Genomic DNA, 18,749 nt, shown 5'->3' with positions numbered 1-18,749 from the left:
AAACAAACATTACAAGACTTCCAGTTGTCTCAAGTACTGTCAGGAATGACATAAGAGTAAGAGCTATGATCGAGAAATGTTTAGATGGACAAAAATTTATTCGCATTCAAAATAAACACACAAAAGATTATTTACTTGAAGAGAACAAAGACCCTCGAAGATGACATCTGTGTCAAACAGTAGCAGAAAAAAAAAACAAAAAACAAACAACAAACAACTAAAAAGCATTTAGTGTCCTTTAGTGTCCAAGTGTGGTATAACAGTAGTATGACTTACTGGGAAGCTTTTCTTCTTGAAGGATTTCATAGCTATTAGGTCTGAACTAATTATTAGTGTAGCCCTGAAAATTGTATTTCGACAAACTAAAGAGAATCCTATTTCATCATTTCCACTGGAGTGGGAAAATAAGAAAAAGCAAAACGAAAAAAGTTATAGAAAAAGTCAGGAGCAATTAAATATTCTACTGTTTGGTCTCCCTCCAACCCCCTCAAAACTACCTACATTTTTTTCTACTCATTATGCAATTTAAAAGGGAGCAAAACTGATTTAGATGTCTAATAGCTTCCAAAAAACCAGAAGCTATTAAATTTTTATTTCCTGTTACATAAACAACTTTGCTATGAAAATCAGAATTAGAAAAATCCCAACTGAAAATGCAACTGTAGCTTCCAAATACTCTATTATGAAATAAAGGGAACCCTTAGTGAAATTGTTTGGTAGCTTTAATATGATCTGTCTCACAGGAAATATGATACTACAGCTTTACAGAAGATGAACACTTCCTTTTAAAATATTTATAAATTTACATTAATATCATCCATACATACCATGACGCATTTCAATAATTATTCTACAATACAATGGGTGCATGCTCAAACAAAACACCTCAGCAGTATTTTAAAGCAGTAAACCACCTAGCCAATTTCTGTACATTCTGTAGTTTTTCTAATCCACTCTCCCTGTGGTTGAGCAAAATCGAATTGCCTCTCACATTTGCAGACAGCTCTGTGAAGGTGATAATAGAGCTGCTCCCTGCTGTCATGAGGCAGGAAATAGGAAAATGGCATATGGGGCTAGAAAGAAATAAAAAGAGAACTAAACAAGAACAAAAGAGATTTCAACAAAGGACAACTATAACCCAATATGCTTTGCAAGTTAATCTCTTTTCATTATCATTTAACATACTTAATCATTCATCTGCACACTTCTCAAAAACTCAAATGCTTGAAACCAAGTCTTCTGTAAAGTTTTATTTCGCAAAACATTTGCAATAGAAATGATACTAAAAGCCATCATATGCAATGCCTATAAATCAATGCCTTCTTAGTGCCCATGATAAGGGGCTGAACCTATTCCAATCTGTTAGTAATTGATCTTAGATTTTGTGGCTGAAATGTAATACCTGAAACAATGCATACTTGGATTATCAGTTGCATCCATGTTGAATGACACCTGAACAGCAAAATATTAAGGGAGGATTATGACTGGCTATGTGTACTCAAAACATTGAAGATGCCCAGTCTATTTAAGGACTACTGATGTAAGATGCAGAATAAACTAAAAATTATCTTTTCATTTACAATAACATTTTTTTTTCTTAAAGGCCTTGGAAAAAGATCAGGAACTTGCACATATTTGCAGCACTTCTATATTAAATCTTCCTGAAGTTCCTTTAAAAAAAAAAAAAAAAAGAAATAAAAAAAAAATAAATGGCAGCAAGCCTACTATACCTTTCCTTTTACACTCTGAATGGGATCCACCACCACAGCAACAGCTCTTTCTGATAAGGCTTCAAAGCTCTGCTGAGTATTGATATCTACACCAGACAACCAACAGCCAAAGCCAGGGTGACTATGATACCAACCAACTACCATCTCAGGTCTGAAACAAAAAAAAACACGAAACAAGACATCAAGATTCTTAAAAACAAAACCACGCAACACAAGAAATAGTAATGTATCGGGGCATAAATTAGGATGAGCTGTGAAAAAAACACGATTAGAAATATTTAAATTACTCACCATAGTATGGTGAAAACATGAATAAATGCGACAAAAGAGGGCTATCATTAAGGGATGCACATTAACAGTGGTAGATCATGCTTTCAGTTTTTCACCCTGTTACCACACCTTTCCTGAACCAGTTTTTACCCTTTCAGCACTTGAGTAAATATCTACTCTTTAACTCCTTGGCGTCGAGGGTTGAATTTTCACGGCAGAAAGTCCATTTCAGACATGGACAACGGGAACCAACAGTGGGAAAGGATTAAATATCAATTAAACCAGCAGTAGAACTAGGAACTCAGTCGAAAAGCAATTTGCACTGTTCTGTTCAGCTGCTGAGCTTTTTGCTAACATTAATTTTGAAGTTTTTCCCACAGTTAAAGAATTTGAGCAAGCAGGCGACAACTGTTGAGAGGCAGGAGTGAAATAAAGATTTATTAAAATACTATGATCTTTCACAAAATTATTTCCCCTTTTCATTAAAATTGCTCATAAGTAAGTTACAACTTCATGGGCTTTATCTTAATTAAAAGAAATCAAAAAATCAATCTTGTAAGCAGATACGGTCTAGTAACTGTCTATACTAAATTGAGCAGCATTCTAATCTTTCTGTGCAATAATCAAAGCTGTAGGTTTAACATCAGTAACAGCCTCCTGACAATCGAAACACATGAAGTGGACTGAATTACATGCTATGCTATTTACCTGATTTCTGGGCCAATTATTTCTTTTTAAACATTTCTAATAGCCCCTAGATCACTACTGTTGCGGGAAGCCAGCTGTACCTCCTAAACAACATGCAGGGAGTAACTGTCAGCCCTCTTTAGGGTTACTTACCTTCCTGTCTGTTTCAGCATATCCAACATTTTTGCTTGAAATACAGGATCAACTGCCTCCACACTGACACCCTGATATAGAAGACAAACAAAAACCACAGTAGTTCTACATAAAGCAATATTTTTAACTTTTTCCTTTCCACAAATTTAAACACCATTCATAAGCATCTGCCTATGTCGGGCAACCCATCTACATTAAAACTACCTGACAGAACACCCTTAAATGTAAAATACAATTTTTATAAATGTATTTAAATGTAATTTTTAAAATGCTGAAAGAGGAGTTTGAATTACTATTTAAGTAATCTCTACTATGAGTAAACATGATTAAATAGGTATAGGATTTCATCTTTTCCTTCTCTTTTTGTTCTGCAGACTCTGGCCTGTGGTATCTCTACAGGTTTAGTCAAGATTCTGTTTTTCGTAGATTCTAGTTGTACTATGCACATGCACAGAATAAACCCAGGATAAAATAATTTAAAAATTTCAATTATAAATTCCAATTTTACCCACTGGTTCATGATCTCTCTAAAATATCTTTATAATATGAATATCTTACTCAAAATTAAAATAAATAATCTTTTCACATCACAAAAATATTATTTAAGAAACATATCACTCTAAGATCTCTCAAAGAGAGCATGTCTGAAATTTATCTATAGCACCATCACAACTGAGGGCATGATACACTTCTAATCAAACCTTTTACATTTTGAATCCTTCCCTTGGCTCACAGTATGAGTTCTTCAAGTTATCAACTTATAAATCTTATAAGTGATGCTATACCAATATATTTATACATAAAAATATAATATCTCCATATATCGTTACACACACTTATGTACTAGTGTTTGCTAAAAAAAACAAAGCAAAACACCTCTGAATTATTTTTTTTACTGAAACACTTAAATCTATTAGACATGTTCGAATTATACCTCATACATTATACTTTAAGATTGCATGAATGAGGTAAAGCACTAAAAGCTTCTAAAAAATATTCACCATACAGAAAAAAAAACAGAGAAGCAAACAAAATAACCAAGGTCTAGCAGCAAAGAACTCACCGTTCCCGACTGTGGCATTGCAAAAACATCAATCACTCTCACAGTGTAATCATCAACAAATTCCCCGAGCATCAGACCCATAACTTCCATAGGGACACCAGCACGGCCATGCTTCAACATCTGGAATTAAGACCAAATGACACTGCACGTTTAACAGGAGGTTCAAGTTTGACTTGGGAAAGTTCTTTCAGCCTTTGTTGATAATTTGCCTCTTGTAGCACTTTTGGAAACTGTAAGGAACTATAAAATAGTAAAAAGCCAATAAAATAGAAGTAATTAAAATCAGTTTCTCACTAAGTGTTCCAAAGAGCATTAACTTATTTTAAAAATTAGTCTATCCAGCACATAAGGAGCACAAGTCCATAAACTTTGGAAAAGTGTCAGGTGCCCTATCTCCAACAGTATACACAGATGCAGTACACACAGAACACTTACTTTCAGCAGTGCAAGCGAAGAGATATAAACCTGTTCCGCTGTATCGACTGCAGGAGCATCTGTCGGTGGCCCCTATGAAAGGAATAAATAATTATTTTCTACACCGTTGTTGTTCTGCAGTTTATAATAATTTTCTTTTGTTTTTCCATATTACAAAATTTACAGGAAAATGCATACATAAGTGTGACTTTGTGTGTTAGATACAGTTCTTGCAAACAAAACCAAAAAAAAGCACACCCAAGCCTCAAACGCTTCTTCACAGCACCTTCCTTCACTAACCTATTTTGTAATACAAGTCACCTAGTCATCCTTCCCTGTTTCCCCCCACCCAAAACAATACCAATCTAAAGAGCAAACTTATCAAAATAATCAAATAAACTGGCAACTAGGTACAAACCTGCTACAAGGCACACAGGCTAAGAGTCAGATAAGTTTCCATTATTCAGCCTTGCCACAATGCTAACCTTCCTCAGCTGTAAAATACGGCCAGTTCTCCAATTAACTATGTGTTTCTTACAGTGGTGTGAATGTAAATGCTGCTGGGCTAGCATGATTAACTGGCACCAACACAAACAGCAATTTCCCTTTGCTTCATCAGCTTTCAGCTAAGGAGGACTTGCAGATAAAGGCTATGGGAGTACTTTGCAGATACACTGGTACAGTGAGAGAAAAAATGGACCTCCGATCCCTAGGTGGAAAAGCTGTGAACAAAATACTTTGCTCTTTGCCTTACAAGTAGTTATTCAAAAATTAGCACAACTGTCCCAGGTGTGAATGATTGGTTGAAACAGGTTCTGTGTACTGTTGAAAATGAAAAACACAGGAGGCAGCAATTTAAACGTCCCTTTCTCAAGAAGCAAGACATATTGCTCTTACTTACATAATTTCATACAAGCATACCTCCTTACTGCCAATTAACAGTACATTCATTACTTTATTACCAAGTTGTATACAACAAATTTCCATTGAAAGGACAAAAGGTTACTTCTGTACTAAATGATGTAAACTTAGAAGGGCAACAAAACAACTATGAAATATGGTAAAAAGATACTCCACCTTAAGATCAAAGAGGAAAAAATGTCTTTTCAGAAATATTTTAAGATTTAGAACTTTGATTACACAGGCATAAGCAAAATTTGGGAAAAAAAGTTTTGAGTAAATTCTGGATTTTTCATTTCAAGTGGAAAAATTTGGTGCAACATGCCTCCACACAACATCAAACAGAAATAGCAATCAACACAAGCTATCACCTCCAGAAGATAACCCCAGGAATGCAAGCAATCAGCATATTAAATTTGTATAGCAATTGTTCTTTCTGCATACTTTCACTTTTAAACATACAGAAAAACATCATCTAGTTTTCAGAATGCTTTAAAGACAGTAACAAAATTCAGCTGTTTTTATTTCCCCCCTCCCCATGTCAATTAATTCCTTCTCTATTCGCTCCAGATTCAATCTTTATAATTTAAATCCTATCTTTGTATTTTGAAACTCACATAAATGCATGGATCTGTGTCAACCACAACTGCTTTCTAATACCTTCAAACCTTCATTTCCAACTTTGATACCACGGATCACCACCTTGTGCTATTTGCTTTTCCTTACTTCTTACTACTCACTGCTAATTCTTGTGACTTCGGCCTTTCCATCATCAATTTTCCATCAGGTTTAACTTTTCACTTTCTACAACATCCTTGCCAAAGGTCCATTTTTAATCAATTCCACCACTCCACTGGCTATTTCCCTGACTAGCCATAGCCCAACAGTGAGATGTTCCAGTGGAGAAGTGTTCCTATAACATTTAACAATGAAGAACTACTCTAGGAACAGCTCTTCAAAACATTTCAGGTGCACAAGGCACCTGAACCGCTTATTCCAGATTTACTACAAATTGTTTGACTGACAAAGTTTCAAACACCGAATGATTTTCTCACACTATTACTATGGAGTTTCCTCCATAAACATGTAGGTTCACTTTCTTAACTATATCTCCCCTGCTTTAAGTCTATTCTAAATTATCTTTTCACTTAGAAGCTTTAATACTTGGAAAAGCACAAAGACTCATATTTCTATTTGATCACTGCTAAGAATAAAGGACACGTAAGTTGCGTTTTAATTAAAAAAACCCAACATCCTAGTTTGAAAACAACCCCCTTTTTCCACCCATAAAGCTTTCTTCCCATTTTCTACCAGCTCTAGACCAGAGAGAGTCTGAAGTGAGGGTAAAAGTACAAAACCAGTAACAGTCTGCTTTAGGAAGAACCATAATATCTACACTGTGATCACCATGCATACTCTACATTTGTCCAAGATTTTAACATTCCATTGTAAGTAGGCATCCTATTAAAGCACTTTTTTTTTGTTTTCCTTTTTTTCAAATAGCATTAAAAAAGGAAAAAAGATCTCCCCAAAACTAGTGTAAGTAGTTCTGTGATTTCTGAAAAGCTAATGATAACATTTGATTGAGACTAGCTTCTCAAAAACTAGGAGCTTGAACTAAAGTTTATTCCACAAACTGTGTCTCTTAAGCAGGCTCTCCTGTACAGGACCTTTAACATCTGTTAAGATGAAGATCACACTGACACCCTTCCTCCAGCCAAGGCATTAATTTCATCTTTGTCCTGTATGCAGACAACTGTGTTCACAGCTTGTAAGAGTTCATCCTTCATAACTTTGCCCATTTTAAGATCTATTTAAAAATCAGTCAGTAGATTCAACACTGATAGGGAGGACACAAATATGAGTACATTTTGTTTCTGTAACAAGGCAATTAAATTACCTTCCTTTTTAAGCAAAGGTAAGAACTGAAGCAGGGTGTTATCCTACTGTACTCATTCCTAATCTTTCCTTCTTTTATTATTTCTATACTCCTTGGAGCTTTCAAATGCTCATTTACCTTGGTGATGGTCCTGAAGAGGGAATAGTACACTAAATTGTTTGACTGACAAAGTTTCAAACGCCCAAATAATTTTCTGATTGTTACTATGTTTTTTTTTCCTCAATAAACTTATCAATACTTCAGGCATTTGATGAGAAGAGTAGGTTCTTCTTTCAAAACTTAAAGTTCTCCTGCCAGCATCCATAGTCAACAATTCATTTTCAGAACAGGCAACACTGCTAATTCATAAAGGAATGCCTCATTGGTACGAATCAACTTGCTTAGTTGTGGAGTTTTGTTTGTTTGTTTGTTTTTTAAACCATAGTATTCACTGAGAATGATTCTGCTCATTAGATGTGAACTTAAATACATAGTGTTAGGAAATATTAACTGCAAACTTCACTGTTCTGTTGTAAGCACATGAATGATAGCAAAAATAAAGATTAGCTTCCACACTTATATAACCAGACAATTACCTGAAATCTTAAAATTTAGCTAATGGTAGCATACAATACAAAAATAATGTAGGTTTATTCATTCTCAGTCTTACAAAATACAGCACATACTAAGTAATTTTTTGGTCACAGATACTTCTTTTGTGAAGACCTCGCTATATCCTTTCAGTCTGCTCTGTTCTCCAGATTAATTATAATTAACAGCACTGTACCAATTATGTGTATTAATTCTCATGTTAATATTCCTTCCTTTGTTTGAATATAAATTAGAACGAGGTGCTCAGAGTTCTGAAATTGTTCTGATATTGTTCTGAAGAACCAGTTCAAGAATTTTGAGGAGGAAAGGATCCATATGTCAAAAACTATCAAGAATCGACATATAAACCAGATCTAGTTTAACATTCTTTTTCTACCAAACATTAACTGGCACATAAAATACTACAAGCATATATTTGTCTTTCTACAAAAAATTATAACCCCAAAGTTCAAATTCTTAACCTAAAACTTTTAACAGTTAAAACAGAATAGAACTTGGGTCTTCCAAGTAGTTCACTTGGCTTTAGAAAACGCCACTTGAAAAACAGACTTTAGGAAACTGTAACTGCTTTACTTCAATCTCTGACCACTTCCTTTTCCATAAATGGCTGATAAACCAACAGAGTCTTGAAGTGACAGTTGCAGCTCCTGCATGCTAGCTGCACAGTATGTGGGAGCTAGCAATGGGTTACATGTTTTGAGATTTCTTTGGCCTGTTTCTGCTAGTCTTCCACAGAAGTTTATGTATTTTTTTCATTAAGCAAAGAGGAAGAAAGATTTTATTAGCTAATCTCTACATGGAGGCAAAGTATTTTACACTGACCCTCCACAGCATGTGCTGTTATCACTGTTTATAAACTTCGCTGCCTGCCAACTTTAACAAAGAACCACCATCCTTATGAAGCAGAGCACCAAATTAAATTAACTGGTGTCAGAAAACCAAACAAGAAAACATTTGTATCTGCAATGCAAGAGATATGCTTGTATTTTTGGTTACATTGCAGTATTTAAAGGTCAGACAGCTCTCCCACTGCACAGAGTTCTGTAAGTCTGTCCATCCCACTGCAGAACAGCAAATATTGCCTTCCTTATGCCTGCCCGCAGCTTTTTCTCCAGGGGACTGGAGAAAAATGCAATCTGAAAACTACAAGGAATTATTATTTTCTCCAAGCTTTCCTACATAAACTGGATACAGAGATTAATAAAATTCAAAACCTGTTCTCAAATAATAATGTTACTATGTTACTTACTGAAAATGGATGTTTTTCTGAATCAACTATACATGCTGTCAGTCAGGGAAATGAGCTGCCTGGTGGCCAGCCATCTCTTAAACCCCAACCAAATTCTGGTTTTGTTTTTTGTTTACAGTGGCAGAATTCTAATTTTAATAATAATTAGTAAAATTAAGTTACCACTATTAAAATACTTTTCTTCCCCTTACATTTTCTCAGTAAGACTTGTAATGGAAAACTAATCATGTTCAAGATATGAACAGAAGATTACATTGTAATATTAAATTATGCATGATACTATTTTTGTTTCAGTTAGGGAGATGATCCAATATAAAAAGCAGCCCTTTACTTGGGCAGCCCTTGTTGACGAAGTGTTAAAGGCATTTGCCATTCTAACAGGATAAAAACTAACGCCTTGAAGTGTTAGCTACTCAGGCCTTTTAGCAAATTTGTTAACACTTTTAGGTATATTACTCCACCTTTCTCTTAGTGTGAACTGGTATCAATTATTTAGCCAATTTTATTATGTTATTAAAATACCTGCTGATTAAATGTGAACTAAAGTGTCATTTTAGAGCACTGCTCTTTATTTGTACTATTCCACATTTATTCAAATAGGTATAGAAAGTGGACTTGATTAATTACACAAGCAACTGAGAAATATTCCACAAATGGATCCCCTTTCTACTGTTTAAGTGGATCTTAAACACTGCTCTGGTGTCACACTAATAGTGCAAAAGGCGATTTTTGAAATACATCATAGCTATTTCAACAAATAAACACAGTTTTGCAAGGGTAATTGTACTAAAAAAAAAAAAAGGCAGTGAACTTAGGTGCTGTAGAGCAAATCTAAACTTTATTGCAAAAAACATATTTCTGATTAAAATATAAGAACTGCTACAATCATTACTACTTTATTTTTTGCAACTGGAACAATTCAAATGTGAACATAGAACACACAAGCGAACAGTGACTGCTATAGTGTTTATTTCTTTCCCAGTAAGGCAAGAAAGAACCTTTTAATAGTTTAATTTTGTGAGTATTAAACAACTAGTGTGAAAAACAAGCTGCATGTAAACTATTTCTACTGCCTCTGCTTCAATGACTAGCTGAGGCAACCTGTTATAGGAGGTGTTAATTGGCAATAGGAGTACAAGTCAGAAGCATGTTCCCCATCGTCCTAACCCAGCAAGGCTAGGTCATTAAAGTGGAAATGAATTCTTTCATGCCGACTTAACCCTTTCAGTACATATTTTCAGCTGTTACATCTAAAGACTATTGAGAAAGATTAACTAATAGAAAACGGAAACCTACAAAAAATTGCATTACTTCTAAAAAAGTATTCACCCTCCCCCCCTTTTTCTTTACTTCCTTTCTTTACCTCCTCCAAGACAATTATTTCAGGTAATAATAAATTTTATCATGTAAGTATGGGGGGGTGGGGAGATGGAGGACTGGAAATAGCAACTGGGGTATAAATGCAACAACAATCATTGTGAAATAATAATTTATCATATTAAAGGATGCATACAAAGATCAGACACTTAAAGAGAGCTTACAACTACCATTTCATGGAGGTAAATCCAACAGTGAGCGTATAGTTTAGTATGGGGAGGGGGGAGGGAAGGGGGGGGAAACCCCAAGCATTACAAAGTACTACCTGCAGAGAGGACAAACTCAGACAAAGCAGTGATAACAAAAAGACCTTAAAAGTTCACCAGGGTACCACTGTTCATCTCTACTTACCCTTTGTCAGTAAGTAGCATAACATGATGATATACTGACATAAAGAATAAAGAATTTCTTAGATGAGCATAATGCTTTTTACTCATCACTAAGCCTAAAAATCTAAATCAAACTGACTGTGGAGCAGTTTTTCCCTGTATTGAGACAATACAGAAAATACCAATTTGTACATATTCCATCAGTGGAAACAGCAAAGGGAGTTAAGCCACATTCACAGATCTCAATGGTTCTAGCAACATTGTCATGACAAACACCAGAAGCCATGTATTGCATTTTCAACAGTACAGGAAGTTAACGTGATCAGTCATGACACAGAAAATTATCCAGTTCATTTAAAAAATTTAAAAAAAAATTGTAAGAGTTCATAAAAAGGGAAAAATATATTACTTTGCACTGTGAATCACACTAATTACTAGCAACTGGAAATTCTATTGCAGTTTTCACACTAGTACACACAGAACTTTATAGTTAATTCCACATCAACAGGATTATATTTTGAAGCTAGCATTATGTCTAAACAGTTTGTATGTTTAGGCCCATTTTTATACCAATTATAATCAAGCATACATAACAGACCACAAAATACCATAAGTCTCAACAAACAGCCTAGACTTCTGAAAGGATCACATTGTCTTGTTACACCATATGTCAGATGAAATAAAAATTGTAGAAATATGTTTAGTCTCATAGACAGTCTCAGACTCCAGAATGGAGTGGGGATACTAGGGAAATATTATGGCACCAACTGGTACTTTAAATTACAAATACCGGGGGGGGGGGGGGGAGGGGAAGAACCCACCAAAAAAAAAACCAAACCCAACTTTAACAGGCTAGACTAGAAAAGAATAAAAGAAGAAAAAAAAAAAAAGCTCCAGTACATTTTACAAAATCCTATTTCCTAAAAAATCTGTATCCAGGTTCATGTTTACAACAGAACTCTATAAACAGCAATACAGATGGACTTGGAATATATAAGGTTTCCCATCTCCCCTCCTTTAAAAAAAAAGCAAAACCAAAAAAAACAACCCAGTTTTGAGCAGTTGGTTAAATGGGTTGGGATCACCAGTTTGCAAACACCTCTTCAGTGCAGAGCCAAAACTCTACTGCTTACTTTTTCTGTTTGTTTGGAGGGTTTGTTTCTATGGGGTTTTTGTTGTTTTTTGTTTTTTGTTTTTTTTTAATTAAGCAAAACTTCAAACAAAAATAATCTCTAGTTCACTGGGAATCTCCACAGAGAAACTCAGAGTTTTAGTTAAAGAAAGAATGCCACTGAAGTTTTAGGTTATGTTTCTAATCTATCCATCTATCAGTAATCTCTTGTGAAGTTTCATGGAAGAGGTATAGTCATCCACCAACATGGGTGCATGCAGGATTTCACATCTACCTGTAGGATAGATGAGCAAAGCGTATTACAACTGCCAAAAATTGTCAAAAAACTAAGAGGTGTTTTACAGAAAATTAATGTTTTCCAATACTACCATTGAAATGTTCTTGTAGACTGAGGCTTAAAGCTTACTAAGAAAAATATGTGTTTACCAGGAATTGGCTAGCTGAATTTATTTATATGTGTTTACCAGGAAATGCTAGCTGAATTTATTTTGAGGTCCGATAAGCTTAATTTTACCACAATGTACTTTACAGAAAGTTATTCTACTTAGTCTATTTTTTATTAGAAATCAGTATTTATTAACCAATATTAACATGCATTCATGATACAAAATTGTTTATATACATATCACCTTGATATAATTTGCAGTAATCAGACTTTTTGCACTGTTCCCAACAACTCTTGCATGAAATGGCCTCTTAAGCGTAATCTTCCCTAGTTCTAGTGCTTTTTCTAGACAAATTCAAGACAAACAAAAAAGCATGGGAAGGTATGCTGCATCACTGCAATGAATATTCCTTATTATCAAGCATAAGGATAAGCGGGACTACATGATCTTTAAAGGTCCCTTCCAACCCAAACCTTTCTAAGAGTCTATGACAACATTATTGTTAACAAAAAGCCATAAGATCCTCAGTAACATTGTACATATTTTTGAAAAGAACTGTTTTTTCCAACCTCAAACTACTGGGTAAAAAGAAAATCCAGAAAATACGAAGGTCAGTTTCACTCCAGAATAAGCCCAGGACTAACCCATTTTCTATTCCTAGCACTATCATATTGGGTAATGGGCACTGGGATTTAGAAACAAGAGCCTCAAGGCAGATAACAAGTCAGCATTTGCAGATTTGGTCTATCTCTGGAAGTCTTGTTCTAATGCAGATTTTTAATTACCTTATTCTAAACAGCAGCTCTGCCAAGAAGGTAAAGTAGTCCTTAGCGGGTGCTGTCTGAGGTCACCCTAAAGTACACTTCGTACGGCAGAGCAGTTACAAGGGATTTACTCAATATGTAAATGAAAGCACTCGGCTCTTTCTGTATGCCTCTTCCCTGTTGTGAAGAGCTGGTCCTCTGGAGACAAGCAGGTGAACTGGAAGACTCAGTGGCAGTATGTAGGAAGGTGAGTTGTTTGAAAAACAAAACACACACCCCCAAAAACCAAACTAAACTAAACATAAAACAAAGTCAAAACCCCATACCACTATTAATACATCACTTCAAACTTCCAGGAAAAAGAGAAGAGGACTCTTCAACACCACAGGAATTAAACAGAAGCTCTTGTTAAAAAGTGATACACAGTAGCACTATAACTTGGAATATTAAATAGCATGGGATTTCAGAAAGAAGAAACAATTTCCAAGAGAAATAAATTAGATTTGTAACTGTAAGAGGGCTATTTCCTGCTTACAGAAAGGATCATTACAAGTGAACAGGTGTAACACAAAAGGCACAAAGATGTCTTCTCTTATTTAGGCTTCCCCCTCCCCTTTCTTTCTCATTATGGCTACACTCATTTCCTTGTCCAAGCTCCTTTGTCTCTTCTGGGGAAAGTAGGCTGGTTTACACTAGCAATTAAATTGAGGAGAGAGAAGCTAATTGCCTAATTATTAGAAATAAGGAAGTTGAAGATCTGAGGCCAAGAGAAGGCAGGTAAAAATGATCTCCAGAGTTTACAGGAAAATCGCAGATCAGAGGAAACTGAAAATGCCCAGGTACAACCCACTAGCTTTGTTATTTTTAGGTTTATGTCTGTTTGCAATTAATATGCAAGGTATAGCTGTGGTGCAGCTCATCATAGCTTACAACGGCTTTTATAACACAAAGTATAAACCATGTTGTAAGTACAATCCTATGACTGTTCCCAAACCTATTCTAGCATGCTTCTCTCTCCCTCTTCCATTGGCACTTTTGGCTATAAATCACACTACAATCACTCAACCATGTTTCAAATGTAGGAAAACTACACCCAGCTTTTAGCAATTCCCAATAACTTTCAAATAAGCCTACACCACCCATGGAGCTATGATCATTTCCAATATAAGCAGACTCAGGCTACATCATATTCCCTAGATTTCATATGAAGCTTTCAGTTGAACAGCCCTGTATTAAAACACTAACCAATGCAGTAAAATACTTACCCCAGACCATGCAAGTAAAAAAGTTTCTATATCTAAGGTATATTTTTTTCCTTAAACCAAAATCATATATTTCTACAGAAGATGGTACAGGCAATCTATAAAGTCATTTGAACTTTTTATGGGAGTTAACATTGGATATTTTTAATAGATAAAAAATGTTTTGTCACTGAAAAAATGTTTCTAATTTTTAAATGGGTTCACAGCTTCTGAGGAAAAAAGCAAAACTGAAATAACCCACCCAAATTGTACACCATCTCATCTACTGGGAGGTACATTGGAATTCCAGAAATACTAACATTCTTAGTACTTGAGAACTTTGCTGGAAAATGTCTTAGAAGCAATGGCACGGAAATTATTCACAACTTTAAGAACTTTAATTCAGATTTATTCCCCTTAAGGTATTCTCAGAAGGAATGTATGAAGCTTCAGATACATGTGAAAAACAGACAATAGAGTATCACCACAATTCAAACCACAAAGCATGTACACCCAGGAGATACAGGAAGGAAAAAGTCATTGAGACAGTAAAACATTCTACAGCTTTCCAAAGGAAAGAAGCACTTCATTAAATAAAACACATTTGCACCCTTCAAACTAAAATCCAATGTGGTTCAAAAACCAATGAACTAAAACAATTTTCAGTAAGATGTTATGGTCTTGTTTTGTTTGTTTTTTTCTGGTTGGGTTTTGGGGGGGTGTTTTCTTTTCTGGGGGTTGGAGAGGTGTTTATTTGGATTTGATTTGGTTTGGTTTTGAGGGTTTTGGTTGGTTGGGTTTTATGTATGGTTTTTGATTGGTTGGGGTTTTGAGTGTGTTTATTTTTGTTTTATCACATACAGAATCTTTGGACGCAGATTAGCCAGATAGAACACATCACTTACTTTAGGAGGCACATCATCTTAATGAAGTAATTCAAGATAATTTGCACTTAATTCTTAATTGGGAATGATATACACTAAGCCTGACCTTCCTTTGCCTGCCAAATCACCAACTCTTATTTCTGAAGCTCCACAGAATAAGGAGTCAGCAGTGCTCTTTTCTAACAACCATTCTGACTAGATCAGCAGATGAAACATAACTTTAGATCAGTAGCAGGTCTCCCAAGTTCCCACGGTGCCATAGATGTACTAAATGGGACAAGCATATTCTAAAAAACCATGATAATATGAGGGAAAAAGGTTCCACAGCATCAAGCAGTACAATGCTTGAAACCTCACAATCAAAGTGACAGTTTTCAAGTGCCATTTACAATGCCCTAATCTGGAAACATCCCAGCTAACCCATCTGATCAACTATTTCACAGATGGAAGCACTTGATGGCTAATTGGCAAGTCCATTATTCAAATAAACCAGCTATCTGCACTTCTATTTTCTATATTCCAAGTCAAGGTGTAAACACTCCCTAGAAGACACAGGTCATTTCTCTGTCTCTCCCTCCCTTCCCATTTGGATTTTTTCCCTTCCCCTCTGCCATCAAATATGTTAAATCAGAAATAGAGAATCAGTTTTATTTTCCATTTATTGCACTAGAACAGTTGTCTGCACCAACAGAGCAATGTAAATGAGTATTTAAAAAAAAAAAATCAATCAAGTAATAAAAAAGAATTTCAACATGTTTTAAAAGTGTCATTATTTCACTGCTTCCTATCACATCTGGATTCATGGACAAGAACTTGGATTATTGTTCTGAAAGTGTTGAAGAGAGAGAGCTCTGCTAAAAATGCACTTTATTTGCTCACACTCTTTAACTGTATCCAGTAGGATTGCCTAATAGAGGCATATGTGGCACTGTAGCAAACAATAGCTCAGCATACAAAATGAAGAGGAGTATTGCTCCAAATTCCTGCCTGCTACATAAGTATAATGCTTTTACGTACCCCACAAAGCCTGTTAATTTCTCTGCAGCAAATGTACAATGCAAGTGAAGTATTAAATCACTAGTGAAATTCTGTGGTGGGCAGTATTCCAGGGTGGATGAACAGAGAGACAAAGAATGAACCAGGAGGATAACTAAAAAACATGACAAGGGGCAGGAGGAAGGGAGGAGACCATACAAAAGAAGGAAAACAAGGGCATTGCCAAAATCTGAACTTCCATGAACAACAGAACGGAAATTAAAGTAATAAGCATTTTGTTTGGCACATTACAACACTTTCAAACTTCTACCATTCCCCCATACCTTTTTTTAAAATCACTCAGGTTTTTTATATATATTATCATAGGGCAAAATAAAAATGGCTACAATACCCAGCAGGCAAAACAATTTCTGCATAAAGTAGTGTTGCAAAGAAGGCCTTATCTACTACATCAAGTTCAAAACTAAACATGGGTGCCTTCCCACACAAAGAACACAAAGTTAATGACCAAGTTCACTGCCAGGAAATACTGCGGATGGCTTATGTGATGCCAAAAGCTATCAGATTCTCTTCCCTCTTCTCTTGTCCACCTGCTGCCTCATGAAGACAGGCTCTTGTTCATCTAAGACTAAAAGAGAGGAAATGGCTCAAAGTTTCTAAGCCACAAAGTCAGTGGAGAGAAAGTTTATTGTTGAAATATCACCTTAAGATCACTTCCTTAAAGGTATGTTTATTAGCCATATAAAGACAGGCTTAGGGTCAGTGGAATTCAGCACAATCCACCTCTGGACAATTTAACAGTGAAGACCAATCAGCCACTCAACAGCATGCTCAGAGAGCAAGTATTACAAAAAGAAAACCACCATGAAATCACTGAAAGGATTTTTCAAGTGGAATACAAGACACAAAAATACTTGAAAGTTGTAAAAACATTAATCCAAAGAGCACTTGGGACAACACATTGAGTTTGGAAGTGAAGAAAAACAAACAAGAAGAGCTGTTTTTACCAAGGTGAATTAGTAATGAGTAATTGCTATTGGAGAAACTAAGGCAAGTCTCTGAGAAATAATTTCTTGGCAGAGATCAAATAGGAACTGTGCTGACCAAGCATTTGCTGTTACTTGAACGTTAGTTACAAAGCAAATCAAACAGACTGTTAGCAGACCTTATGTGATTCACTCCTCTTGCTAAGCAAATCCCCAGAAACAAGAAAAAAATAATCCCCAAATTGTTATAAAATTACTTTGAAAATTATTCTCTTTCTATGAGACTATACACACAGATGATTCTTATGTCAGCAAGAATGACTCGGATGTTTTTACTATGCTCAACTTTAAAAGCAAAACCTTCAAAGAGAGAACAACTGTGACACAGCAGTAAGAAAAACAAAAAGCTTTGTACAACTGTTTAAAACCTTCTCATATGAACAAATGGTAACAACTTTGTTTACTTTCTAGCAGGACAAAGCACATCCAAAAAATATCCAACTTCTCTCTTCTACCTCAAAGCCAGTTGAATCCAGAATCAGATATCAATCAATCAATACTCGGAACAAAAGTGATCTTTGAAGATCCATTGAAACTGTATTTTGAGGACTTATTCTTTTTGAACAGCCTTCCTGCTTATTCAATAAACCAAAACACTACAAAAGTAGCCAAGATATCCAGTGCAAGCAGCAGCTTGCATGAAGAGCAATTCAGTTTTCTGCCCTTATTTTTTTTAATCCAACACGTACTCATCAATTAATTTAAGAACAAATTCCACATTTAAACACAGAGCAGTTCTGCAGACCAAAGCTGCTACAGGAGTTCTGCAAGCTTTTGAATGTTATGCTCTATTGTCTGCCACAATCTTCTAGCAAGCTTTAAGTTAAAGCTGAGAAATTCAGAAAGCAGCAGAGAGTTAACTGTAAATTTGAAAAACAGCTTTGATATGCGTCAAGTTCAGAGAGGACTAAGAAGTGAAAGCTCGAGTGATTAGACTGCGCAGATGTTAAAAAAATGAAGAGTCATGAAGCAGGCTGGCAGCTCAGAGGAACAAGAGAAATAACTGTTTAAGAAAGTAAAACTAAAAATAACTGAGGACTGCTTGAAGATTCGCTAAGAGAGCGTGAATAGAATTTCAGCTATAAAAAGGAAAAAAAAACTATGCACCAAAAGTTACAGTTTATTTGGCAAAACACCTAGAGGCTGTAAATCAGCCTACAATATTTCACCAAATGCTTCAGTATTAAAACAATCCTTTCCCTAGTTATACTGGACACGAACACACTACATACAACCAAAAGAACCTGTGGGTTTAGCAATTTCAGTCATCCCAGAAGCAAACTCACACACACATCATGAAGCCTAAGACAAACAGAACTGATTCCTCCAGGACAAGAGTCTGTATTCTCAATGCAGAACAGAGCCCTGGAGGCAAATGAGGAAAGCCGAGAAAGGCCAGCTACTATGGCCAGCCAGGACTACAAAGGAAATTACACCGAAGCTCTTTCCTTAAGGAAATAATTCTTCCTACAAGCTTCAGACAAAGAAGTTCCTAATGTTTGGGTGGTTTTTTTCTCCCTATATCCACAGTAGTCACCACAATGTAGTAAGATCAGCCTGGTTTAATTTTCAAGACCACCTGCCCTATCAATAGGCCGAGAAGTACTAGGACTTGCTCTACTGGTAGCAGAAGTCAT

The 18,749-nt window shown here is 35.6% G+C and overlaps 1 protein-coding gene across 1 annotated transcript in view; it reads right to left on the bottom strand.

Moving 5' to 3' along the window:
* The window catches only part of PSMD14 (proteasome 26S subunit, non-ATPase 14), a 48,173-nt gene that overhangs the window by 20,682 nt on the left and 8,742 nt on the right, over nucleotides 1-18,749 (bottom strand). Inside the window, exons 4-7 of the mRNA XM_057423675.1 lie at nucleotides 4,339-4,410; nucleotides 3,904-4,023; nucleotides 2,841-2,911; nucleotides 1,731-1,881 (exon numbers count right to left, since the gene is read on the bottom strand). Of these exons, the coding sequence (XP_057279658.1) occupies nucleotides 1,731-1,881; nucleotides 2,841-2,911; nucleotides 3,904-4,023; nucleotides 4,339-4,410 (414 nt within the window). The remainder of the gene's footprint in view (nucleotides 1-1,730; nucleotides 1,882-2,840; nucleotides 2,912-3,903; nucleotides 4,024-4,338; nucleotides 4,411-18,749) is intronic.

The sequence above is a fragment of the Pezoporus wallicus genome, unplaced genomic scaffold, assembly GCF_028554395.1.
Source record: "Pezoporus wallicus isolate ANWC-B61680 ecotype Strahan unplaced genomic scaffold, APGP_CSIRO_Pwel_v1 contig_1181, whole genome shotgun sequence".
In the NCBI taxonomy this organism is placed as follows: domain Eukaryota; kingdom Metazoa; phylum Chordata; class Aves; order Psittaciformes; family Psittacidae; genus Pezoporus; species Pezoporus wallicus.
Note: the sequence above shows the minus strand (reverse complement) of the source record. Positions and strands in the feature narration are given on the sequence as shown.